The following is a 27676-nucleotide window of genomic DNA, read 5'->3' on the forward strand; positions in this document are numbered from 1 at the left end:
TCTCACAGACCCCCAGCATCCCAGAGTGCTTTGTACCTCCCCTCACAGGATGGGTGGGCTAGCATTGGCCCAAGTTATATGATCCATCCTAGCAGTGAGGCATGCTTTAGCTCCCTGCAGCTTCTGGCCTGGGCCCCTGCAAGCATGTGGCTGCATTTCTGGAATCAAAAGTGAATGCCTGTTCACTTGCTTATCAGTTCAATCTATGTGGTTTAAACTAACCTGCAAAGGTTGAATCAATTCAGCCTTGGGATTTTGACTGTCTGTACTTAGCCATGAGGTCTGACTTCAAATTGCTGAAGGAAGTTGTTCCTGTATTTGTAAAATTGGTTTGTGAAAGTAGCAAATTTACAAAAAATACCACATCTTTTTAGTCCCTTTGCAGCATGCTTATAAATAGAAGTGAATCCTTTTATGGGTGGAATTTTAATGACCTCCTTGTCCACATGAATTGTATTTCTACTTAGATTCACTAAATTGTAGCATGGGTATTGGACATATCTAATTATTACCATTCTTAAAATTGTCAGCCCTTTTGTCATCCAGTATTGTTTCTACATTAGCACTTTATGAACAAAGAGTTATGTTATGCGACAATACTTGTTCAAAAGATTATGTAGAGTTTGGTTATGAAAAGATCTTTGGTATTGCAATTCACAGTAAAATCCTTACTTCTTTCATTTATCTGTTGTCACAAACAAAATCAAAGCAACAAAATTAAAGCCATTGCTATCATTCCAAAGTATTTTCTCCTACTTCTTATTAGGAACACATGTTATGAGCTGAGACAGTCTGTTTCCTTTAATCTGTTTAAAATTTATACTGGGATACTGAAACTGAACTCCGTTATGACTACTTGCCCAACTGTATTTGGCATACAACAAATACTTTTGCAACAAGATAGATGTTACAAATACAAACCAGGTCCAAATGTCATAAACATTAAATGTATCCTCATTGCATTTCCACCTACAAATCTTTGAATTTAGAAATGTGCAAGATAAAACTCATCAGTCAGCAGCAGTCACAAAAATATTTTCCCACATAAAACTATGCTAATCCTATAAACCACACACATGCCTGATACCACTTTTTCTTAAGTTATTGAGCAAGACATTGCCATGTACAGTACCAGGGTTTTTACCTACAGCTTCTATAGACCTGTAGTGGCAACAACAGCTACAGATAGTATGGGTCTTAAGCAACACAGTATAGGCAGGGGGAACCATGTTGGGGGAATACCAGAATATGGATTTAGACATCCTGCCCAGCTCTTTTCACAGGAGAAAAGGACATAGAATCATAGAACATTAGAGTTGGAAGGGAACTTAGGAGGTCATCTAGTCCAACCCCCTTCTCAAAGCAGGACCATTTCCAACTATATCATCTGAGACCAGGCTTTGTCTAGCCAGGTCTTAAAATTCTCCAAGAATGAAGATTCCACAACCTCTGTGGGTAATTTGTTCCAGTGCTTTACTACCTTTCTGAGAGAGTTTTTCCTAATACTTACCCTAAACTTCTCTTGCTGTAACCTGAGACTATTGCTCTTTGTTCTGTCATCTGCCACCACTGAGAACAGTATAGCTCCATCCTCTTTCGAACCCCCACATCAGGTAGTTGAAGGCTGCTATTAAATCCCCCCTATCTTCTCTTCTATAGACTAAATAAGCCCAGTTCCCTCAGCCTCTCCTCAAAAGTCATGTTCCCAAAACCCCTCACCATTTTCATTGCTCTGGGGCATTCCATGTGAGACTGGCTGCCAACTAGACAAGGAGCCTTTAATTATCACCCTCTGAGCCTAATGATCCAGCCATTTTTCTGTCCATCTTGTACTCCATTCATCCAACTCATACTTCCTTAGCTTGCTTGCAAGAGTGTTGTGGGAGACCGTATCAAAAGCCTCGCTAAAGACAAAGTATATCAAATCCGCTGCTCTTCCACCATCGACAGAGCCAGTCATCTTGTCATAGAAGACATTGAAGGTTGGTCAGGCATGAATTGCCCATGGTGAATCAATGCAGACTATTCCTTATCACTTTCTCCTCCAAGGGCTTAGAAATGAATTCCATGAGGATCTTCTCCATGATTTTTTCAGGGACTGATGTGAAGCTGATCAGTTTGTAATTCCCCAGACCCTCCTTCTTTCCTTTCTTAAATATGGAAAGAGCATTTGCTCTTTTCCAGTCATCCACGACCTCTCTCAGTTGCCATGAGTTTTCAAAGATAAATAGCCAGCATCTTTGCAGTCACATTGGCCAACTCAACACCCTCAACACCCCTGGGTGCATCATGTCCAGGGTGCATCATTTCCAGCTCCATGGACTTGTATATGTCCACTTTTTCTAAATTGTCCTTAACCTGGTCTTTTGCCACTGTTGGCTGCCCTCCCCAAACTGTGTGTCTGGGTGAAGTAGTCTGGGAGTTCATCTTGCATGTGAAGACTAAGGTGAAAAAGGCATAGAGCGCTTCAGCCTATGCTGCATCATCAGTTATTAGGTTGCATCCCCCATTTATCAAAGGGCCCACACTTTCCCTGATCTTCCTCTTATTTCTTTTGACATCTACTGAGTAACAACTGAGCAGGAAGTTAAGCAAGATCAGTCAGAGATCACTTTCCTATGCTCTCACATGTTTTTTTCTACATAACAATAATTCTTAGGGATCCCCTTTTTTCAGGGTGAAGAATAGAGACCTTAGAATGTTATGACATTAAAATACAGAATTAGAGGCTGGGCCCAGCTCGTTCTCTACTTTAAAATATTTCCATTTCCTTCAGAGTAAGTCTAGTAGTAATATTCTGACATCAATCCTGAAAGTACCTGCTTGAAAGGAAATGCATCCAGGACTATTGAAGGAATATCAGGGAATCAATATTTTTAATATTCCAAGATCCCCTGCCATGAAAACTAGGCAAGGGTTGGCAGTTGGATAGGGTACAGGCAGAAAACATCTTGTGCATTAGTAAAGTTTAATATTCAGTGTCCTGTTTCCTCTCTGAAATATGGGATCCATGGGTGGTTAAGCATATGCATATGCTCAGGGCGCGCGGAAGCAGCTGCAGCATCTCATGTATTCAGTGTCCCGTGCTTCAAAATGGCGACGAGGGCACTTTAACTAAAGCTCATTTAACTAACTCGTTAGATAAGCTTTTGTTAAAGCACCCCCCCACAACCATTCTGAAGCACAGGGATGCTGATTACACGAGACATGGAGGCTGCAGCAGCATGCTAAATAGCTCTGCTCTGCTCTGATGCGCTATAATTACGGCGCATTGGAGCAGCATTCCCACACATATACAGGCACCCCCTGAGCGCAAGGTATTGTGTGTTGAGGACAATCCAAGCATGGGGAACCCTTGAGACCCCGAACTCTAGAGATCGTGATAAAGCCAATGATGTTAAGCAACAGAGGCTTCCATGTTAGTTCTATTTAAAATTTAGGTTTATACAGCAGATTCAAGTCTAGATTTCTATTTAAATTAAAACAGCATAACTCCATTGTCTTCAACATTGCCATCTTAATATCCCCCAGCTAAGGATCTGGCCCTATAATTTCCATGGAGCTGTCATCTTATTTCATTCTACTTTGATAAATCATTTAAAGACTTTAGGAATTAAGTAGGCTAAATTGAACACAACTTCAGGGGAGATATTTGCTGGCATTTAATTAGTTAGGGTTGGGCAGGCATTCTTATTTACTCATTTTTGCTGACATTTGCTATGGAAACTTAAGAAAAATGGTACTGATTTTAACTAACTATCTTATTGCTTAGACAGCATATGAGCCTGAGTTTTCTTCCATTCATAAATAGATAATAGATTCCATATTATAATGTGATTGGGGCTGGGCTTGGGCTGTTCGGGAGTAGAGAATGAGGCACTGTTAAAAATGATACTAGTAAGTCAGTAGCTGATATTGGTCCTCCATATGTGGTTGTGCATCTGAATCCTAGCAGGAAGTCATGAGGCACTGGGCTGCAGAAGACGTTATCTAGTAGCCTGAGTATTTGTCTAGCAGCATGAAAGTCATACATTGCAGTTACTGTTGTGCTATTAACTCACTGTATGACTTTTGTTAGTCACTGAACCATGTGCCAGAGAGCCAGTTGTAGAAAGGAGACAGTAGTGCTTACCCTTCCTCACAGGGAGGTTAAGAGGATTAATTACTTAACTGTTGTATAAATGTCAGATGTGGCATGCCAGGAATGCTAAGCTTTGTTGTTGTTGCGGTTATTATTATTTTCCTGTTCTTCACCTTATATCCTTAACTTTGTTTCAGTGATATTACAAAAATAATCTGATGAGTAAGAAGGATTTTGAACTGCACCCACGCAGTGCTGCTCCAGCAGACACTTGTTCTAACTCAATGAATATTGTGTTTCTGTGCCAGCAAATTTATAATGCCTGACTTCAGCTTTGGTTTTCACACCTTAAAAAGAAACAAAAATGAAGGCAGTTGCTTTCCTTTGCATCCAGTTTTGAATGAGGTACAATCAACGTGGTATATATTTTATGACATATTACATGTAAATGTATATTTTTTTCTTTGACAGTTGATGAAAACTGTGAATGAAATGTGTCCGAACATCACAAGAATTTACAACATTGGAAAAAGCCAGCAAGGACTAAAACTGTATGCTGCTGAAATCTCTGACAACCCAGGAGAACATGAAGTTGGTTAGGATTATATTCTTATAAATCTATTTCAGGGTGGTGCTTTTTTAATTCCATGTGTCTGCAGCAATTATCACTGATGAAATCATGTTCATGGCAACAGGAATTTCAAACATATGTGGGCAGAACCTCAATGTTATATTTCTAATTTGAGAAAATGTGGTTGAACATAAATAGAAGTCATTATAAGGTAGGATCAAATTCATAAATACGAATGAGTTATACTCTTTACAATAAAAGGGAAGGCAGAGTGGATTTTAATACTGTGTAACATGATTGGCTGAAAGCCCTCAAGACTAAAGTTGTCCTTTTGTATGTCCATCACAACTAAGGGCTAGTCAGCTTTCCCTATACTGCCCCATTAGTGTGGCTGATTAGTACAGTGTCCAGGGCTGAGTGTAGTAGTGTCCATCCATTTGGTTTTTGGACCCTCTGTGGCGATGATCAGCAAGGGTGGCAATGGGCTATTGAAAAGTTGGACAAGTGTGTGCTCCAAAAAGTAATGTGTATTATTCCTGCACAATGCAGAGCTCTGGGCACATCTCAGTTTTGCCTCTCAGGCAATGGATCTTCACACTACCATTTACATTCAGGTGCCTTTATGGAATAATTTGTTTCTAAGATTTAGATCGAGACTACCAGCTCATTTCATATATGCCACTGAACAGTTCCAACTTTGTAATGAATGCCAATCATCATAGACGGTTGGTCAAACTTGGGCTAGTGACCTAATTGCAAAGGGTCCCATAGCCTATTAGCGTAACCACTTACCCATCCAGTTCATTTAACTTTCATGGGCTGTCTTCATAACTAGTGTTCCACTGTTGCCAGTGTAGTGTGATTTGTTTCTTTGTGCAGAACCCTTTATTGGAATAGAAAATCACCACATACAAATGGCTGAAACCTCAAATATTGCAAGGATAGTTGTGGAGGCTTTTGGAAAAATCTACTTTTCATATGCAGAATGTACACTACTACGTCATGCATTAGATGACATTTTAGTTTCATATTTCCCGGCTAGTGACTTGTGAAGGGTGGAAAAGTTCCAAATACTGTAAAATCAGTCAGATTTCTGGCCACTGGGTACCATTGGCTATGTGTAGAGGGTGCACACAGGTGCACGTACACCCCCTGAGATTGGTTGTGCACCCCCTGAGTTTGGCCACCACTGACACTGCTGGTGGTGTCTGTGGGCGGTCACTGATTGCCACCCCCCATCCCTCGCCGCCAACATTGCTGCAGCCACCTGCAGTCAATCTTCGCTTGGCCCACCCTTGCTGCTGACATCCCCACGGCTGCCTGCAGGCAGTCCCCACTCACCTCCGCCACACCCCCGCTGCTGCCTGTGGGAGGCATGAGGCGTAAATGATATAGTACCCAAAGCTGAAATGCATTGTTTGGGTAATTAACCAATAACAGTTTATAATCCTGGCTCAACTATGCAGTAATGAACTACAGATATTGTGGCATTTAATAAAACTTTTCCAAATAAGTATGAATCGTTGTGTTACATTAATGACTATAAAAAGACTGTGTGGGGTCAGACATAAACATTGTACTGTTAGACTGTAATGTGTATATATATCCTTCATAAGAATACACATGCATTCCAAAAATACTACCATTGAGAGAGTTGCCACATGCTCTTTTAAAAAGCATAGAACTTGTAGAGTGGGCTTTTGTAACAAAGAACTTATTATATTTAGAAAACACAAAATAATATAATTTAATTACCATTTTATTCAATGGCAAATGTCTCCTGACTGTTTACATGGTTGCTGTAAATCTTATCACTTTATAATTAAGTAATGCATAATAGCAGCAGAGAAGTAAAATTACATTTTATAAATGAGGTAGAAAAGATAAGTTGTCAGCTGTGTTATGTGGAATTAGGGCAGATCCAACCTTGCCATTAAAGTTAATGGAAAGATCTTCATTGACACTAGTGAGTAGCAGATTGGTTTCTTGGTTTGGAGCTCTAACTACATTTATGTTGTTTGGGGTTTTTTTTGTCAACAGGTGAGCCAGAATTTCGGTATATTGCAGGAGCTCATGGAAATGAAGTGCTTGGACGTGAGCTAATTCTTCTGTTAATGCAGTTTATGTGCCAGGAATATTTGGCTGGCAACCCACGCATTGTACATATCATTGAGAATACCAGAATTCATCTCCTCCCTTCAGTCAATCCAGATGGATATGAAAAGGCTTATGAAGTGGTAATATGATTATCAACATAGCTATAAATTAACATAATGCTATTAGATTGGTAAAATAAGCTCCCATTATCAAGTTAATTAAAAATATACTTTGGAAGCAATCAAAATGAACAAAGCCCACAGAAGTAGCACACCAAAATGAAAAGCTGAACTGAGCTTAGCTTTTACTTGCTAACAGCTAATGTAAGCAACATTCAGCATTAATTGTAGCTGTTGGGGTGGTGTTTGAGCTAACATGGGCTGCCCATCTGATGGCCCTTGAGTCACATGCAACTAATGAAGGATTAGCACATACCTTTCAGGCTTCCAATGGGCCGCTGCTGCCATTATTGCTGCAGCTGCAGTAGTCACTGAGGCTTGGAACTCCCCATCCCTTCTATGGCTTCTGCTGCATGTCTCTGTCCTAAGGGATGAGGCAAAGCTGCACAGCACAGCCTGCAGTGTTGGGTGGGGCAGCAACCTGGAGCACCAATGCAGTATGGAAAGCCAAAGGGGAGGTAGGTTGCTGGACATGGTGCAGTGGAGGCTTGGAGGAAAGCATCCATGTGTGCAGGCAGCATGCATCTTGTGGTGCCTATGGCACCTGATGTTGTGGCCCCCCTGGATCAGCTCTGTAAGGCTCAGGCAAGCTCCTACTCTGCAGCCCTTGTTAAGTGCACTGACCCAGTTCCTACTAATCAGGGCCAGCTGACCCTCAGCCCCTTCCCTCTGATTGGTTCTGGAGTTGCATTTAAGGAACTTCTCTAGCATCTGAGCCTTGCTGCACAAACACTGGTCTTCAGTCACTGAGTCGTTCTATCCCAGTGACATTTCTGGTTTCCCAGGTTCCTGACCCTGCCTCCAACTTGGTCCTGGATTTCAGCCTTTAGATTATCCCTGCAAACTTGTTTCCTGACTCCTGACCCCAATTTGGCTTACTTTGAGACTTAGCTTGTGGATTATCCTTTGGACTTGATAACTAGGTTTCTGATTCCCGTCTCTTGACCCTGGCTTGGAATTTTGACTCCTGACTTGTAGCTTCCTTTAATCTTTCCACCCCAGCTCCATGCCTAACTCTCCCCACTAAGACATCTGGCCTGGTGGACTGTGACAAATTCCACTGGGAAGTTCCACCAGATATCTGCCCAATCACCTGGCAGGGTCACTGTAGGATAGACTGGTTACCCGGTCAGATTTCCATACCTAAATGGTGGCCACACTTCAAAATTTGCAAACTCAGATCACAGTGTGGCAGGCTAAGAACACTCCTCTTTCAGGGTCAGCTGCTTAGCCTGCCAGTCCCGCCAACCCTGAATCCAAGACAAATTTGATGGTGACCCCTGTAAGTTTCAGGGATTTATAAGACCTGGCCTTCAGGCTGCATTCCCAAACATGTGCCTCACACATAATCAATGTGGGGCTGATAATCAGTCTTCTGACTGGAGATACCTCATCCTGGGACAGCTTTCTTTTGGAGGCCTCAAATCCTTGATAACTTGAAGTGCTTATTGGGGTGATGGCCAAGATTTTTGGGGGCACAAATTGGATACACACAGCAGAATGGGCCTTCCAGACCCAGAAACAGGGCCACCACCCTGCATCCAGCTATGTCACAGAATTTAGTTCCTGGCCAGGCGCAGAGTGGAAAGAGGCTGCACAGCATTTCCACTTTTGCCAAGGCCTCAGGGGGTCTGTCAAAGTTGAGCTGGCCTGAATCAAGCTTACAGTGACCCTGGATGGCCTCATTAACCTCTTTATTAAGATCAATGTTTGCTTGAAAGACAGCAAGAGAAATGGGTCCCACCCTCTGGGACCCACAAATGCCCATATTGCTGCCCAGAGAGCCTATGCAAGTTGAGGCAACCAGGTGGAGGCTGTCCCCTTAAGAAAAAACAGCACTCAGGAAGTCTCTGTCTCTACTGTGGTAGAGTGGGACATTTTGCCCAGACCTGTCTCCAAAAGGTAGTTTGAGTTTCATTGCTGGGAAAACAGTTGGCCATGCCTCAATAGCGGGGCAGAGGCTGGGCTAGCTTTTTACCCCACACTTTTCCCCCACCCATCTTGTGTAATAACCTCTGCCACCATGAGGAGACGAGATTTACCCTTACTGGTTTCCCTTTGTTTGCATCACCCAGCCATGGATGATATCTCCTAGGCAATTCTTCTGGATACAGGGTCCTTTGGGAACTTTATCGATTTGGCATTTGCCCCCACGCACCAGATTCCAGTCAGATCTAAATGCACCCCAGATGTACTGGAGTCAGTGAATGGGTTTACGTTATCTTCTGCACTTGTCACTAAGGAAATGGCCCAACTGGAAGTATGCAGAGGGCACTAGGAATTTCTTTGCTTTGACCTGATCCATTCTTCCCGCTTTTCAATTATCTTGGGAACCTTCTGGCTTTCTCTCTAGAACACTAGTATCCTGTGGGAGGCAGAGGGAATTCCAATTTGGTTCCAATTTCTGCAAGCAGATTTGTTTCTAGGACCCCAGATCACAGCCCAGATCATGTGGGGAGCCAGTGCAGTAGAGCACCCAATGCCATCTGCAGAGGGAATGAAGCCTGCACCCCCAGAGTTTGCCAGTCTACCAGATTGAGATCTGGTTAATGTATTTGGTAAGAAGAGGGTGGACCAGCTTCCTCTACATTGCCCATACAGTTGGCTCATTGATATCTTACTGGGGCTACAGACTGTGTTTGGGCAAATATCCTCTATGAGCCTGAACTGAAGGTTCTAAAAGAGTACATCACAGAGAATCTACAAAAAGGGTTTATTCAGCCCTCCTGTCACCAGTCTGGACTCCTATCTTTTCTGTGACTAAGAATGATGGCTCACTGCACCCCTGTGTAGACTATAGAGAAATGAACAAGATTAGTGTCTGAAACCAATACTCACTTCCATTAATTCAAGAGTTGTTAGACAGGCTTCATTCCACCAAAATATTTACTAAATTGGACCTTCGGGGAGGGGGTGGGGTGGTCTACAGCTGCATTCATGAAGGGGACAAATGGAAGACTGCCTTATGGTCACAATACAGTTCTTTTGAGTACCTCATGATGCCCTTTGGGCTTTCTTACACCCTGGCAACATTTCAGCATTTCTTGAATTATGTTTTCAAAGATACCCTGGATGTATTCATGGTAATTTACCTGATTTATATTTTAATTTTTTCAAGAGCCCCAGCCACCAAGAATGCCATATTTGAGTGGTATTGTAGTGACTAAAGAGCCATGGTCTACATGCAAAATTAGAAAAGTGTGAATTAGATAAAACAGTTACTGAGTTTTTAGGATATGTCATTATACTGGAGGGGCTATCCATGGATCTGAGGAAGGCCTATGCCATTATAGAGTGGCAACCCTCAAGGGATATCTGTGGGGTTAAGTGGTTCCTTGGCTTTTCCAACTTCTAAAGAAGATTTATTAAGGGGTTCTCTAAACAGGTGACCTCAATCACTGCTTTTTTCAAGAAAGGAATGCACTTTATCTAGACCCCAGAGGTCCAGGCTGCCTTTGAGGGGTTTAAAATGACCTTCACCTCAACTCCTATCCAAATCCACCCAGACTCAACACAGCCATTCCTGTTGGAGACAGATACTGCCAGCTGTGCCACTGGAACTATCTTGGCCTAGCCATCAGCTCTTCAGGGGCTCCCCCACCCATGTGCATTCTTCTCTAGAAAGCTGACAACAGCTTAGCACAATTATATCTTGGATCAGGAGCTCCTAGCAATCAAAGCTGCATTCAAGGAATGGTGACACCATCTAGAAGGGGCTCAGTTCCTGGTCCAAGTATTTACTGACGGCAAGAATCTTGAATACCTGCAAACTACATGAACTTTAAACCAAGACAGATCTGTTGGTCTTTGTTCTTTATATGGTTCAATTTCACTGCCACCCACTGTCCAGGCACCAAACATGGTTAGACAGATGCACTGTTCTAGAAGGGTGACCATTTAGAACTCTATCCTGAAACCTGTTCCACCATTCTGAGCCCCAAGAACATTGTTAGAGTCATGGTAAACTAGGACCTAATGACATGACTCCATTCCTTGATTCCCCAGGACTCATTCATTGCTCAGGTTCTGTAGGACTCAGTAGGGCCTGAACCATCTTCCATGACTCTTCTTGCAGGGCATTTTTGGTATCTCCAAAACTACCAGCTTGGCTCTCTCCAGTTTCTGGTGGCCCCAACTTCGTTAGAGTATTCAGAAATACATTGAGGTTTGCATTTGCACCAAAACCCCATTCGCCAAGCCAGCCCTGGCACACTATGCCTGTTGATTCTAGTGAACACTCAGCATGTGGCTCCCACTCCTTAGAAGTTGGACAGCCCCTTGCTAACAGATTGTCTTTAAGATAGCCAAGACTTACTTCATAATGAGATGTGTGGATCAACAGGTACACTTTCAATTTGAATTTTAAATCTGCTAATAATCTGTGTAGTCTGTGCAACTTGTATATAATGTATTACCTATGAGAAGAGAGCCAAGCAAACACACAATTGTAATCTCACCCACCTGAAATTTTACAGCAGGTTTTTTTAGGAAAGTCTATCGTACAGTGTATTGTAATAATTCAATTCATGAAAATAGAGAGTTGTGATACCCACATCCAAGAAGTTCATCAGATTCAGATAGGAGAACTATCAGGGTTTCTACAGTTGCAGTGTAACACGAGGGGCATCCTAGGGTCACCATGCTCTCCCCTAGTTGCCCTCTGTACCGTGCCAAGCTGCCTAAAAGCACCCTTGAATCTCGCCTGCCACTTCTTGGTCTTATATACATTAAAGGGAGGCTGCCTTTCATCCTCTTGGCCACTGTTCTCCTACTATTACTTGTCCTGTCTCTATACTGGGTGTGCCTTGCACCCCGGCCTTATGGGCTGTGCATGGCTCCAACCACCCTGTACCATGCCCCAAGCCTCGTTGATGTACTGGACATTCTTCAGTCTCACTCGACACTTTCTATCACTTGGGATCTCCGCAGCCCCTCTCTTTCTCACTGCCTTACTAGGCACTTGGAGTTGGCACACCCAATACTATGCCTATTCTGGTGCTCGGAGTTGGCACGCTCCTGATACTGTGCCTCTTTGGCACTTGAGGTCGGCACACTCAAGTGCTACACTCTTTCCTGGTGCTCGGGGTCGGCACACACCTAACGTTGCCTTTCTGGCTTTCAGTGGTCACTGCCCCCCTTCTGGGGCTTCTCGCTGCCCCCTTCTCTGGGGCTGGGGTTCCCACACCACTGTGGGTCCCCTATGAAGCCTCCTCCAACCCCTAATAGCCTCACCCAGACCTTCGGTGTAAACAACAAACACAAAACATAAGCCCCTGGGCTATAACACAGATTCTAGCTGCTTAGCTATAACATCCTTCAAGCCACTCCACAGGTACTCCATCTTTCCCCCAGCATCAGCCTGCTCGTGCAGTCCAGCCTCTCCTCTTTACTCACTTAGGCAGAGCTCCTTCTCCCTTGGCAGCCAGCAGCAAACTCCTACCTGGCCTCCGTCCTGGGATTTAAATGGGAGCCAGGCCCTGCCCCTTCCTGTTAGCTGATTACTAGCAGGTGTGGGTCCCTGACTCCCTCTAGCTGCCCCAGCAACCGGCACCTGCGGAGTTATCCCGGCTCTCCAAGTAGCAGGCACCTTAGTGCCCTGCTACAAGCAGTCAAAAGCACAACAGGTCCTAGATTTCTGTAAATTTCAGTACATCAGACTTGCCCCTGTTATAAAGAGAGCTGATGTGAAAATTCACTCTAAAGAATGAAATTCTTTAAATAAAGAATTTAATCTATGAGAAGGTTTTAAGACCACTGAAACTGCTTGTAAATTAATTAATAGTTTTGGGTAAATATATATAAACTAATCAAAACATTTTGTTTTGGATTAAAGTAGCGCTCCCCCCAGTCCAGTTATTTCCACAGTTCTGGTTGCTACCTTGACCATTTTCTTCCCTGTTTATCATTTGTCTGTTCTCAATAAGGCTTCCTTTTGTGTTTGATTTAATTCTTAATTATTACAACTGTCTTTTATTTGTGTGTAACTGATATTAAAATTGTGGTCAAAAAACCAAATGTATTGAAGCAAGAAATATATTTATAACAGTTTGAGTAATAATTTAATGTGGATATCAGTGAAGTCAATAAAATAAATTTCTGATTAGTGATATTCCAGTTATTACATAATTTAATTTATATTGCAGGGGGTTTGTACTTGACAGTTAATTTTAAATTAAGATCAAGTCTTATTTTAATACAGGACTTTCATTTCTGAGGACCTCAAAGTACTTTGTAAAGTTTACCTCCTCTATGTGAGCTGTTGTGTATTTGAATACATGTGTTGCTTTACCATAGCATGCCTTTCATAGGTCACAGTGTGCTTCTTAAGTGTCACCAAAAAATCCTTAACCAAGTTCTGGAACAGCTGATGAGGATTTCCCCAATATTAGTATTACTTTCTCTGGCACAAAGGACTTGGATGGGACAGGAGAACACTAGTATTGAATGGACAGCTTCAACTTGTGGGATCATCCCTATGCAGCCTCCAGCCTCCATTACTTACAATTGCCCATAAACCACCAGAGTAGGAATAAAATTACCCGAATAAAATTACTGAAGTACATACTTCACTGAATGAATGTACTGGGGACTAATATTCTGCATAGATAGCAACATTCCATAAAACTGTAAGCCAAGAACTAAAAAATACATTAATTTATCCAGCTGGAACTACAACAAAGAGATTTGGTAGACCAAACAAAATTGGCCATGTTGTAATTAGGCCAGCATCATAGGCGCCTTTAATACTAGAAATACTGTAGTGGGAACCTAGCCAACCACAGATATAAATTACCTTGAGTTTATGCCTTTACTGAAAGGTGTACAATATAACAAAAGTTTGATTGAAAATTTCTGTCACAGGGTTCAGAATTAGGAGGCTGGTCTTTAGGACGATGGACTCAAGATGGTATTGATATCAACAATAATTTCCCTGATTTAAACACCTTGCTGTGGGAAGCTGAAGATCGAAAGAAGGCTTCAAGGAAGGTCCCAAATCATTATATTCCAATTCCAGAATGGTACCTGTCGGAAAATGCTACAGTAAGTGGAAGTAGCTCGAGAGAGAAAGGGAAACACAGAAGATGGGGGGAGGTGCTTTAGGGATGAAACATCAGGAGATAGATTTAAAAATTTTTTAAAGAGCCTATTTCTTTTCCCCCAGAGAGACCATTAACAGTAGACCATTACTATTGCAAATAATAGTACACATGAAAACAATTTTTTCTCTCTCACCCTATGCAAAATTAATAGGCTTCTTTTTATATGTAATTACACTAAATTAATAAGTGTTTGTTTCTGTTTCTGGGAATCTTTCATTTATTTTGAAGAGACAAAATACTCTATCATTTTAATTAGACTTATCCAGAGCTTGCTGAGTTCTATAAAAAGGGCAGGATTTGTCAACAAGGTATATTTTTCCTAAGTTTTCTGTTGAGGTTATTATTTGGAAAAATAAAAATAAAAAACCTCTCTTAACTACCAAATCAAACAGCATGTCATATTCGAAATCATTAGAATTGCCTGTGTTAAATGCAACTATTTGCTAATACTGCAGTAAAAATAATTTCTGCATGGTCTTTCACAGGGGTTATTTCCAGTGGCCAAACATACCCATCAGGGGTGATCTGATGGCCACCTATAAGTTTATCAGGGGTGACCACCAGGATCTGGGGGAACGTCTGTTCACCAGAGCGCCCCAAGGGATGACGAGGTCGAACGGTCACAAACTCCTGCAAGACCGTTTCAGGCTGGACATAAGGAAGAATTTCTTTACTGTCCAAGCCCCCAAGGTCTGGAACAGTCTGCCAGCGGAGGTGGTTCAAGCACCTACATTGAACACCTTCAAGAGTAAATTGGATGCTTATCTTGCTGGGATCCTATGACCCCAGCTTACTTCCTGCCCTTTGGGCAGGGGGCTGGACTCAATGATCTCCCGAGGTCCCTTCCAGCCCTAATGTCTATCTATCTATGTATCCATTACACGTAATCCATAACTAAACATTTCCTGAGACAATCTCCAAATAAGTAGGGACTACTGAATTTCATGGCTCCAGATAAAGTTCTGTTTCTTTCCCATATAGGTAGCTGTTGAGACAAGGGCAATAATAGCATGGATGGAAAAAATCCCATTTGTTCTGGGTGGCAATTTACAAGGAGGAGAACTGGTGGTTGCATACCCTTATGACATGGTCCGTTCTATCCGGAAAACTCAGGAACACACACCTACCCCTGATGACCATGTCTTTAGGTGGTTAGCATATTCATATGCCTCCACTCACCGGATGATGACAGATGCCCGAAGGAGAGTGTGTCACACAGAGGATTTCCAGAAGGAAGATGGGACTGTTAATGGGGCCTCATGGCATACAGTTGCAGGAAGTAAGTGTTTAGAAACTTTGTCTATGATTCATTGTAGAGTCAATCTGTGAAATGCAATAACACCTTAAGTGCATAGCATAAGTCACAACGTTATTGGTAGTTAAACACCTATGCTGAAAAGTGTACAGCCTTAATGAAACCTGTCCTTTTGCATTCTATAAGGTTTCTATGGATTGACACACAGTTGTCAAAAAATGTCCTTGTAAATAGTTGGTTTACTGCTGATGTTTTCCAAAGCTGTACATTTCATATCTTATTTATTCAATACATCTAAAGGCTGCCTGCCACAAGTGAACTATAGCAGGTGTCATACAGTCCAGATCAACCTTAAAATTGATCCAGAAGATCTGGCCATCCCCAAACATCAGTAGGAAGGATTCTGTCAGTGATAAACATTTCATTCTACCAACAGAAGTTTCCGTTGCCGTACAAAAGATGGTGGAAACAAGCAGTAGCAATGCAAGAATTCAAAGAACTAGCTCCAAAAATGGCTATCACAGGGCTGTAAAGGATGCAAATGACCCTCAGCTAACAAAGTCCTGACTTCAAAGTGACCCTCACTGCATTTGCGATGTAATAAGGAGCCAACACAGTAATCTCTGTGTCTTATTTTAGAAAGGACTTTATATGTTTGTGCTAAAACTTTGACTTGCCCCTGAAGGCATTTCAGCAGCTAGAGTAAATCATAGACTAAACCCAAATCTCTCACTCTTATCTTTTACTGGATATTATCATCTACTATGGTTGCAACCAAAGGATCATTTGTAATAAAGCCCGATTGAGAGCACATTGCAATAGTAATTGACCTCAATTGCCCTTTGTAAATATTTTTAAATTCCCACCTAGATTCTTGTAAGGTCACACTACTGATATTCAGCCCCTTGTCCAAAATCTTCACTTGTTTTTACATTCCCAGTCTGTGAAGTTAATAAAAGGATCATAGATGGCTACTTGCCATCTCTTGAATGGTAATAAGTACATTAAATGGATACCAAGTAATTGTATCTCCCATTTTATTTATTATAGCTGTGTCTTGCTGGTTATTTGCAAGTAGTCTTACTTTATAAACATTTATAAATATTGGAAGCTGCTTTTATTGGTTTCACATTGGACTGTGCAAAATTAATGCTGTCTGGTTTCTAGGGACTGTAGCCAAACAAAAACTTTTCAGTTAAAAGGGGCGGAGGTGTAGCTCTCTATGTGAAGGAAAGCTACATGTCCCTGCAAGCTGATGTTGGCGACCGGCATGGATAGCTAGAGACCCTCTGGGTAAAAATTAATGGGGAATACGGCACGGGACACAACGGTGGGAGTCTACTACAGACCTCCCACTCAAAGTCCTGAGCTTGACCAGGAGTTTGCCCGGGAACTGACTGAGGCTGCTTGCTCCAGGACCTTGGTTGTCATGGGTGACTTCAATTACCCGGACATCTCGTGGGAAGATCACTCAGCAAAATCCGAGCAGTCGCAAAGCTTTCTCTCGTGCGTGGATGACCTCTACCTGACTCAAGAAGTCTGTGGGCCAATGAGAGGCAAAGCACTGCTTGACCTGGTACTGGCTACGGGGGACGACCTAATCGGCGACCTAGTGATTGATGGGAAGCTGGGTGACAGCGACCACGAGCTGATCACCTTCACCATCTGCCATAAAGCTGGCGAGTCAGTCAGCAACACAGAAGTCCTTGACTTCAGAAAAGCTGACTTTGACAAGCTCAAGAGGCTTGTCGGTCAGGCCCTCAGGGACCATGACCCCAGGGAGATGGGAGTTCAAGAAGAGTGGTTGCTTCTCAAGGAAGCGATCCTCAATGCACAAGCTAAATCTATTCCAACACGGAGGAAAGGCAGCAAGAAGGCACAGCAGCCCTCCTGGCTCTCTAGGGACCTAGCGGACCTCCTGCGGCTAAAAAGAAAAGCCTACAAAGGAGGGAGGACGGGATTCACCTCCAAAGAGGATTATTCTACGCTGGTCCGGTCCTGCAGGGAGCAAACCAGGAAAGCCAAGGCTGCAACTGAACTCCAACTAGCTTCAAGCATCAAGGACAACAAAAAGTCCTTTTTCAGATATGTGGGGAGCCGGAGGAAAAGCAAGGGCAATGTTGGACCCCTGCTAAACCAGATGTGGCAACTGACAACTGACGCCCAGGAAAAAGCCAACCTATTAAATAGGTACATTGCGTCAGTCTTTCATCAGTTCCGTGGGACGCCCATGCCTGCTATGGGACAGGGAGATCCGGGTGATGGGGATCCCCTACCCTCCATAAATGCTGACCTCGTGAAGGAACACCTTGAGAGGCTGGATACCTTCAAGTCAGCCGGCCCTGACAATCTGCACCCCAGGGTACTCAAGGAGCTGGCGAGCGTCATAACCCAGCCCCTGGCACGGATCTTTGAAAACTCCTGGCGCTCTGGTGTAGTGCCCGAAGACTGGAAGAAGGCCAACGTGGTGCCGATCTTCAAGAAAGGGAGGAGAGTGGATCCGCCTAACTACAGGCCCATTAGCCTGACTTCTATCCTGGGGAAGATCTTAGAAAAGTTTATTAAGGAGGCCATCCTTGATGGACTGGCCCAGGCTAACATCCTAAGGGATAGCCAGCACGGGTTTGTTGCGGGTAGGTCTTGTTTGACCAATCTCATTTCCTTCTATGACCAGGTGACCTATCACCTGGACAGGGGAGAAGAGATTTATGTCATATATCTTGACTTCAAAAAAGCCTTTGATCTGGTATCCCACGATCACCTCTTGGCCAAACTGGCCAGTTGTGGCCTTGGCTCCATCACGATCCGCTGGCTGGGAAATTGGCTCCGTGTTCAGGCCCAGAGGGTTGTAATTGATGGCAATCACTCATCGTGGTGCCCTGTGACCAGTGCGGTCCCTCAAGGCTCTGTCCTGGGACCCATACTGTTCAACATCTTCATTAATGATGCGGACATTGGAGTCAGGAGTGGACTGGCCAAGTTCGCCGATGACACCAAACTTTGGGGCAAAGCATCCACGTCAGAAGATAGGCGGGTGATCCAGGCTGACCTGGACAAGCTCAGCAAATGGGCAGACGAGAACCCGATGGTGTTTAACACCGAAAAATGCAAGGTTCTCCACCTTGGGAGGAAAAACCTGCAGCTTCCTTCTGGATCGGCAGTGCTACATTGGATAGCACTACAGAAGAAAGAGACTTGGGGGTCATCATTGACCACAAGATGAACATGAGCCTGCAATGCGATGCTGCGGCTAGTAAAGCGACCAAAATGCTGGCGTGCATCCATAGATGCTTCTCGAGCAAATCCCTGGACGTCATTCTCCACTTGTACTCGGCCTTGGTGAGGCCGCAGCTGGAGTACTGCGTCCAGTTTTGGGCTCCACAATTCAAAAAGGATGTGGAGAAGGTTGAGCGAGTCCAGAGGAGAGCCACGCGCATGATCAGAGGTCAGGAAAACAGATCTTACGATGACAGGCTGAGAGACATGGGACTCTTTAGTCTGGAACAGCGTAGGCTCAGGGGTGATCTGATGGCCACCTATAAGTTTATCAGGGGTGAGCACCAGGATCTGGGGGAACGTCTGTTCAGCAGAGCGCCCCAAGGGATGACAAGGTCGAACGGTCACAAACTCCTGCAAGACCGTTTCAGGCTGGACATAAGGAAGAATTTCTTTCCTGTCCGAGCCCCCAAGGTCTGGAACAGTCTGCCAGCGGAGGTGGTTCAAGCACCTACATTGAACACTTTCAAGAGTAAATTGGATGCTTATCTTGCTGGGATCCTATGACCCCAGCTGACTCCCTGCCCTTTGGGCTCCCTTCAAGCCCTAATGTCTATAAAATTATGAAATTTTTTCACTGTGTTAAAAATTAATGTGGGATTTGAGGGAGAAAAAAAGGATGGGCTGTTTGAATAATAACAAAGTTCCCACAAATAAGTGTTCATATTTTTTGCAGTTTCTAAAGAACTCAAAATCCAAAGTTGACTATTTAATGATTAAATTTATGAGTTTAATTTTCTGAAGTGCTGATTATGAATTGATCCAACAAAGATGAATTTGGCCATGCTGTTAACAGTTATACCATTCAGTAACTGGCTGCAGCATAGATGCTTACTATCTGACTTAGAACCAATAGATAATTGTTACTATTGGATTTGGTTTATCCAATTTGTTATATTCCTAGGTAGTGTGTCACACAATTTTTAATGTTCCTTTCCCAAAGATATTATCATGAACTTTCTACAATAATTTTCAGATTGTACTACAATATTACTATAATGTTACTTCTAGTTGCATTCCACAAACTCAGAGCACAGAACAAGGCTGTAGGGGACCAAAGCTTTATTCTGTCTCTACAATTGATTGCTGGGAGACTTTCTGCAAGTTCCTGACATTCTGACTCAGTTTTCTACCTTATGTATATGATGGTACTGACCTCCTTTGGAAAGTAATTTGAGATTTACTGATGAAAAACTATATGTAAGTGGTCAGTATTAATAAAATATCATTTATATTAATGATAAAATGTATACGTTTACTGATTATTATTATTAATGAAAATGAGAATAGTTCTCTAAAATATTCAGCGGAAGCCTTTACTGTGGATGCACAGGACTAGGCTATTCACACAGGCTGATCAGGATGCTCAGCTTTGAAAAACCAAAGAAGCTACATACATAAGCAGAGGATACAAGTTATGTACTGAGATTGCAGTGCCTATTGTCAGTGGTTGTTTAGTGTCAGCACAAAGGGAATTACTGGGCAAGGCATAGCCTGTCCTCCTTTGTAGCTATTACCATTGTCTTGTGAGAGATCAGAAATCTAGGGAGCATAAACTTGAAGCAGTTAAAGAACCACAGATATTGCTTCTCCATGCAATGAACAACTAGTAGAGAAAGAAAAAGAAAAGAACTCTAAGCCCTAAAGAGAGAATTAGAAAGAACCCTGGGAGCAATGGTTGTCAGAGATGCCTTGGGAGCTGTGCCTATGATCCTTAAGGCTACATTAATGACCTGGATATTTCTTTCAGGGTCTGGTCTTCAAAAAGCTGCTTTTTTAAAAGACAATGTCCATATTATGAGACTACCTTGCCTTCTAAGGAGCTGGCTAATCCCAAAACTGAAATAAAAAATTACTGACTCACTATTCTATGAGTTAAATGATAACAATAATGAATACCTCCATGAGAAAACTATTGCAAACAGTCTGAATTGATGAAGAGGGTTCATACATATAGTATTCATAAACATCTTGTATGAAATTATTTTCTATTTATGTACATGGAAAATCTTTTATATTCCATTTCTCAGAGTGCCATATCCAAAGCCTATTGAAATCTATGGAAATATGTCCACTGATTTCAGTGTTCTTGAATCAGGTCAGTAGCGTGACACTGTAGTGTGATTATAGTGACACTGTAGTTTCTGCTGCAATAAAAAAAAGGAATTGGGGATAACACTTGTGAGCATTAGGAAATATTGACTTTCATATCCTACATTCCTGTACATAGAATCGCAAATGCGAAAGGAAATCGCAAACCCTAAATATTTTTTTTCCAAATTAATAAAAGCAGATACCCTGAGTTAAATTCAGCTCTGAAACTGTGAATACTAATTTGTGCAAGTGACTGGCATGCATGTTTGTAATAGCAGCTCTTTAGAGTCACATATTTCTGCTCAGGTCATACACGCAACTCTGCCCCTTTTATCCCTGTTGTACAGCACTGATACTTTTCTTGCATGGCTGTTTAACTAACCTCTGTCCCCTGGGTGACATCCCAGCATATTATCTAGAGGCTGCTTCTCTTTAGCCCAAAATAGCTGAACTCAAAGTTGTTCATTCCTTCTCCCAATCCACCCTTGAAGCAGTCTGCTCATTCAAAACACCTTCTGCAGATATCCAATAACAAGGAGTTCCTTTACTATGTAACTACGGTAATCCCTGCCATATAGGCTGAAATGAAATGCTCTCTTCAGCTAGTCTCTATACAGCATCTAGACATCAGATGAGCCTTGTGTAAGCCAGACAGCATACGGATCTAATTTTTTTAGTTCCAGTGTTTTTAATGTTGGATTTGGGTTTTCAGACAATATATGAATAGTTGCTTTTGGCAACTTAAGCTATTATCTAAGTAGACTTGTTAAAACAGAGCAATTACTGTGTAATACAAAACATTTCACCATAGATTAGCCAGGATGAAATACAGTATGTGAGGAGAAAATATTTGTGACTGTTTCTCAAATGGAAAGGAAATAGGTTTATGCAGAGCAGCATATGCCATAGTCTCATATATTAATCTTTCCCCATCAACAAACAGATTAAAATTTAACATCTGTGTTATATAATCCTCCTACTCTGCATGCAGAAGGCACTGAGGGCTCATTAAATACTTGACTGCTGCTGTATGGTAATTGGATTGGACTAAATTTTTCTATTCTCTGCCATCAGATATATTGGATGATTATAATTCCTGCTAATCTCTGCCTTTAGAAAAGAAAGCAATTAATGATAATTAATAAGCAGTTTTGCTCTTAGGCATAAAACATTTTTAATGATAAATTTTACTGGATGATGAGAAATGCAACTTCATTCCTCCTATCCTGCTACACTCAGCCATTGCCTCATGGCATGTATATTAGTGTGGAGAACACAGATAAATGAAATTCCGTGGAGGGAGATGCTTGCAAGAATCAGTGGAGATGTGCAGAAAATGGAGAGAAATCAGAGATCTGGATTTAAATACAATTTTCTCTGGTGCTCAGGGTACTAGAATCTAGGGTTTTAGACTGGCTAGTTATGGAGATCAGAGCTAGCTTTGAAGTGTGGGCTTCAACAGGAGCTTCATCAAAGTTCAGAGGCAAGGAGTTCCTGAGTTTTGGTTAGGACATATCTCTAATAAAAATATTCCTCTTTTTTTTCCCTTTTTTCCTGCTGAGCCCGACATATAACACAGCACCAGATTCTTCCCCACTTAGTAGGTATGTGTGTGTGAACCTGCTCAAATCCCTGAACAACTAAACACAAAAAGATGATGGCTCTTGCTGTTCACTGCCTTTTGTCATGGGCTAGGTCTTCCCATGACTTACAGACTTATAGTCCACTACACAATTTGTCAAAATCTCTATTGCCTCAACTCTTATATATTCTATTTATCATTTACTGAATATATTCAAATGTAAAACAATTTTCCCCCTGCAGTCAGCATGTGAAGAAAAGCTCCTCACCTTACATTTGCATACAAGAAAACCTCATTAAACAGATTGTCTATCATTAAACTGCTGCCAGAAGCAGCATGCACTCAGTAATGGAAACTAACTATGAAGTTGATCAAATGCAGCCAACACAAAGTATGACTATAAAACACATGGCCCATATTTGGACAAACATACTGATAGGAGCCTATTTTTGTGGATGTGTGTGTTGCCCTTAAAAAAAAAAAAAAAAAAAAAAAAAAAGGGGAGTTGCTTCTCCAGGAGGGAACGGGCACTGGGCCTGGAGGTACTGCAAGACAAGGACAGCACTGGGAAGGTCAGAGCAAGACCCAACACCTTCCCCTTTGTGCCAGAAATGCAACATTACATTCTAATGGGAACCTTTCTTTTTTGACTGTGTGGCCCTGAAAAAAACTGGCAATTATTCTCCTGAGAGGACCTGGCACCAGACCTGGAGGTACTACAATGCCAGGCCAGCACCAGGAGGGCCAGAGCCAGACCTGATACCCACCCCTTTGTGCCAAAAATGATTGATCTTAGGCAAAGGGCCAAGACACTGATGGGACTCTGCCACAATGGTAGGGTAGTACAGCTCTTCTGAGTAAGATATATAGTAGTGCCCATTGTGCTCAGTCCGCCTCAGAGCTTTTTCACATCATGGTGAGCCTCATGGTGAGCCACTACATGGAATACTTTTCGACTTCCTCTACATTTCCACAGCTGAGCTATATGTTTCTTTCCCATTTCCAATGATTCCTGTTTCTTCACCAGCCTTAAATGTCTGGCAAACCAGATCAAGTTGCCTGGCACCTCATCTGCATATAGGTTTGTGAAGGATCCCAGGGTTTGTGACAAGAACACTTGGTTCCAGTCATGAATGGGGGCGCTAATTAGCACATGGATCTTTTCTGGACACACACACACACACGTGCGCACGTACACACACACACACTGAGAAGTGCTGAGCAATGGGGTCACCATAGCTTGAAATGCTGTTGACTCTGATGAGGCTTAGTCCAATGAACTATGTGGAAAAGCACTAGCCTTTTGGCTTTGACCTAATATTGTGCATCATTTATACCATGTATAAAGTAGATACAAAAGTGCTGCTTGAAAGTATGTTTATGAAGCACTTATGCTCAGACTTGCAGCAACTTCATGAAAAGTAAAATGCATCGATTCTGGATGATCTAAGTGTATGAGAACCCACAGTAATTTGCTTATATGCAAGTTACCACAGGCATATGTATTTTGAAGTCGGTGTTTTCAGCTTGGATCCTTACTTCCATGTAGTCAAGGAGAGGAGATTCTGACAGTAAGGATGAGGAATGGGCTGCAGAGGGAAGAAGCGAGGGGACACAGGTCAAGGGAACAACCTGGCCCCCCCCAGATTAATTTTCCCTACTCTAACAGTTGGAGGGGGATAAATTCAAGGTAAATCTCCAGTAATTAAATTATATGCCTGGAAAATTATAACAGATTTATAAATTTTCTGTATCTAAAATCTAATTACTAGGGGGGTCATCTCATAGTCAGGTTCATCTTATATTTGAGTAAGTGTGGTATTTCATATTTACTACCTGTGCAAAAAACATAAATTTGCACTACCACACATCTGCTTTTAATGTTAATACCTAAAAAGTTACTGAACGTGCTTAGGGGTATATCTTGCTTCACCTGTTAGGTGCCTAAATAGGTTTATATGCCTAAGTGTGATTCTATTCTGCCCTACTCAAGTCCTTGAAAATTTTTTAACTTGCCTACCTTTGGAACGTGCCATCATCTTACCTGTAAGAATAAGATGAATAAAAGCTGGCACAAGAAGAGGACCTATCCACTTTTTGCATTAACTGTTTTTTAGAGGCTTGAGCAGACTGGAATGGGATCACACTTAAGAGCCCAAGACATTTGAATTTTGGAACTGTGTAAAAATTAGTCAATTGTATCCCACCCACACTGATATTGAGGAATCCCACTTGTAATGCAGCAACTGGGTTGTCACAGTTCTAGGGCACTGGCTTTTCAAGCTTTTTTGGTTATATACCCCTTTACTTGCAAAATATTTTTATCAAGTTTCACCTACCTATTTGGAGCTGTTCTGGCTTTGCTTTGTTAGATACATAACTATGTTGTTATTTCAAGTCACACAGTTACATGAACCAATTGAAATAAAATACTGATGGTATTTTTGACAAAATTGTCCTCTTGACAAAATTCAAATATACACATGTTTGCTCTATAAGACTAAGCAGTTCTGCTCTTCGCTTAAAAATCCTCAAGTCTATTCAGCTTAAAGAGGGGGAAGATTTTATGCTTATAACATGGTGTCTATTCCTTTGCCTTGACAGGTATAAATGACTTTAGTTACCTGCACACAAACTGCTTTGAGTTATCAATCTATGTGGGCTGTGATAAGTATCCTCATGAAAGTGAATTACCTGAAGAATGGGAAAACAACCGTGAATCCCTGATTGTTTTTATGGAACAGGTATTAAAGAGAATAGTATCTTGCCATTTCAGACAATACTTTGCTTTGAATGTGGTCTAAATAAAAATATGGTTTTACCTGATGTTACTATGGCCCACTGTATTTTTCTCTACTAGGCTTACGGTCACAATTTGCAGAGGTACCTACTAAACTTCTAGATTGTTGCCGCTCCTTAGGTTATTAAAAAACCCCATCTACTGCATGATTCTGCTGAGGGAGGTGTGGTAACAAAGTTCCCCAGTGTCCCTGTCTTACAGCTTGCAACTGGTTATCCTCCAGTCGGTATACAAATATTTTCCGTTAATTTGATTATTTATATACATATTTCCAATTAATTTATTTATCCTCCTTCGGGTCTAGTGGAAAATACTCGTCTAAGCCCCCTTGACTGTTGTGAATATCTGCACTTTAGAATTATCTTCCTTTGTAATGACAATGTCCAGTTTTGACCTTTAATCTTGGGTGCTTCTGCTAATGAGAACATGAGCGACATCGCACATATACTTAGAGAACTAAGCATCATTTAGAACATTGAAAAACATGAATATATTTTCTTATCCAAAGTTTTCCAGTCCTCCACACAGCCCTTGTGATCTCACTGGACTAACATGTTTTATTTCAACCTGTGTGGTGGCTGATTCTTTCACAGAAAGGTTTCAATTATGATCTGTGTTTTAAATTATGAAAATGGTATGATTTTTTGGCATTAACGATAGAAACCCTACCCTTCAAAAAACACTGGCAGATTATTTAGAGCAGATTATTTTAGTTTTAGTGAACAAAATAATGAAGCTTGTTAAGATTTTACAAGAGTGCAAGACTTGATAAAAACAATTGGATGAAAAACCATTCTACTTGCTACTTTTAGTTATTGTATCTGGCTCTGTCTTAAATTCATAGCTACAGGCGTTCTAAAATTGTAAGTTGATTCAAAGGTGACTGATGGCTGGAAGGTTGATTTAGTGTTAATAGTGATATTTCAAAACTATGTTAGTTTTGACCAAGATACAGAAATGGCTGCCTTTAAATTGTCTCTGTACTGAACCTGATGCCACCACTGAGAAATGGGAGCAGCCAACTCACTGTCACCCCTTCCAAGCCTAAGCATAGTATTTAAGTGGAATAGACGATTTAGAAAGGTCCTACCCCAACACTGCTTTCAGGCTCCCCCAGAAACAAAGTCTGAGAATGGCACTGGGACATGCACTAATTATCCTTCTAAGCCAGTTTTGTTTAGTTGCTAGGTTTCAGCTCAAGAAGGACGGCAGTGTGTTGGCAGACCTTGTTCCTTGGTGAGAGCTCCAGAGTTGGCAGGAAGGTAGAATAGAGATGGCCAAAATAGCTGTCCCAGTCAACATACCTGTTTGAGAAAGTGCCTTTGTACCTTTTGTAGCATGCTCAAATCAGGAGAAGTATCTAACCCAAGATTTAACATTTTTTAGATAAATTAATTTCTTAAATATGGTGATAGATTTCATCCAAAATATTTAGGCAAATAGAAAGTTGGTCATGAATAAGTTAACAACTAATTTTTTTCTGCAAAAGTGGCATAATTTTAAGTCAAATTTGCTTTTCATTTTTATTCACTCCATTAATAGGTTCATCGGGGCATCAAAGGACTTGTAAGAGATTCACATGGGAAAGGAATTCCAAATGCCATTATTTCAGTGGAAGGTGTTAACCATGACATTCGCACAGGTAAAAAAAATGCATTTATACAAAGAAATGGATATATTTTAAACAAGCATAAGGCTAGATCATAATTTTACAAGCTTTTCTGAGTAAAGGACAGAAAGTACTGTGTGAACAAGCTAAAGAATTGTGGCTCCATTTCCTTGGTTTGGGAAGAGAAATATATTTCTAGGGCACATTTCATGGAGAAGCTTCTAGGACCTTTGTGGAGAAGCTTCTAGATTTGTATTCCAGAAAGAAAGTTTATGAATATGTCCTTTCAGTGTACAATATTGTTAGTGTAAAGGACTTGAGTAAAAGCTGTCACTATCTAGTCTATAATCATTATAGCCCCCATTAACAACATTATGATAATCCCTTGTTGCATAAACGGTCCTTCCATGGTCATTAATGTCTTGAGGAATATGAAAACTTGGTTTGAATAAACATCCAGAAAAGGAGGAATTCTGTACTTTTAGGAGTTTTACAGTTCCACATTTCATTCTTGATGGAAAATCCAGTGCATAAAGAAATTATAAAATAGTTCAGTGGGACCCAGTGGAAATGGGGTAAATTTTTATTGCTGTAGATTTATAATGATAAAAGAAAGTTCATGAAATTATACTAGCTGTTTTTATTGTGCATGTAATCAGATCTGGGCCAGCAGATGCTGAATACATGCAGAGCCATTCAGAGGCCTCCCAGAGGCCTAGAAATTATATCTAGGACATGGTGATACTAATGATGATGTTGAGACCACAGTCCTAGACACAGTCAAAGACACCTTTATGCTACATGCTGTACAAGAATTTATCAAAACGCCCCTCTATTTGGGAGGTTGCTGTCTGAGATGAGAGACTACTGAAGAATACACAAAGAGATGAAGAATCCCTAGGGATGAGATTCTCTAGGGATGGGAGATGAAGAACCTCTAATAAGCTACTTACTAGTGTGACAGGGGATGATCTCACCACAAGTACCCATCAGTTATTCAGGACTTCTATATTGCAACAGATGACAAATTTA

General features: G+C 41.6%; 1 protein-coding gene across 1 annotated transcript in view; it reads left to right on the forward strand.

The window, feature by feature from the left end:
- CPXM2 (carboxypeptidase X, M14 family member 2) overlaps positions 1–27676 on the forward strand; it is a 157302-nt gene that overhangs the window by 119128 nt on the left and 10498 nt on the right. The window contains exons 8-13 of the mRNA XM_090057350.1: positions 4553–4676; positions 6693–6889; positions 13790–13969; positions 15010–15307; positions 24840–24979; positions 26578–26677. Coding sequence (XP_089913476.1) covers positions 4553–4676; positions 6693–6889; positions 13790–13969; positions 15010–15307; positions 24840–24979; positions 26578–26677 — 1039 coding nt within the window. The remainder of the gene's footprint in view (positions 1–4552; positions 4677–6692; positions 6890–13789; positions 13970–15009; positions 15308–24839; positions 24980–26577; positions 26678–27676) is intronic.

This window comes from Crocodylus siamensis, chromosome 7 (genome assembly GCF_052110815.1).
Source record: "Crocodylus siamensis isolate JL-2025a chromosome 7, ASM5211081v1, whole genome shotgun sequence".
In the NCBI taxonomy this organism is placed as follows: Eukaryota; Metazoa; Chordata; order Crocodylia; family Crocodylidae; genus Crocodylus; species Crocodylus siamensis.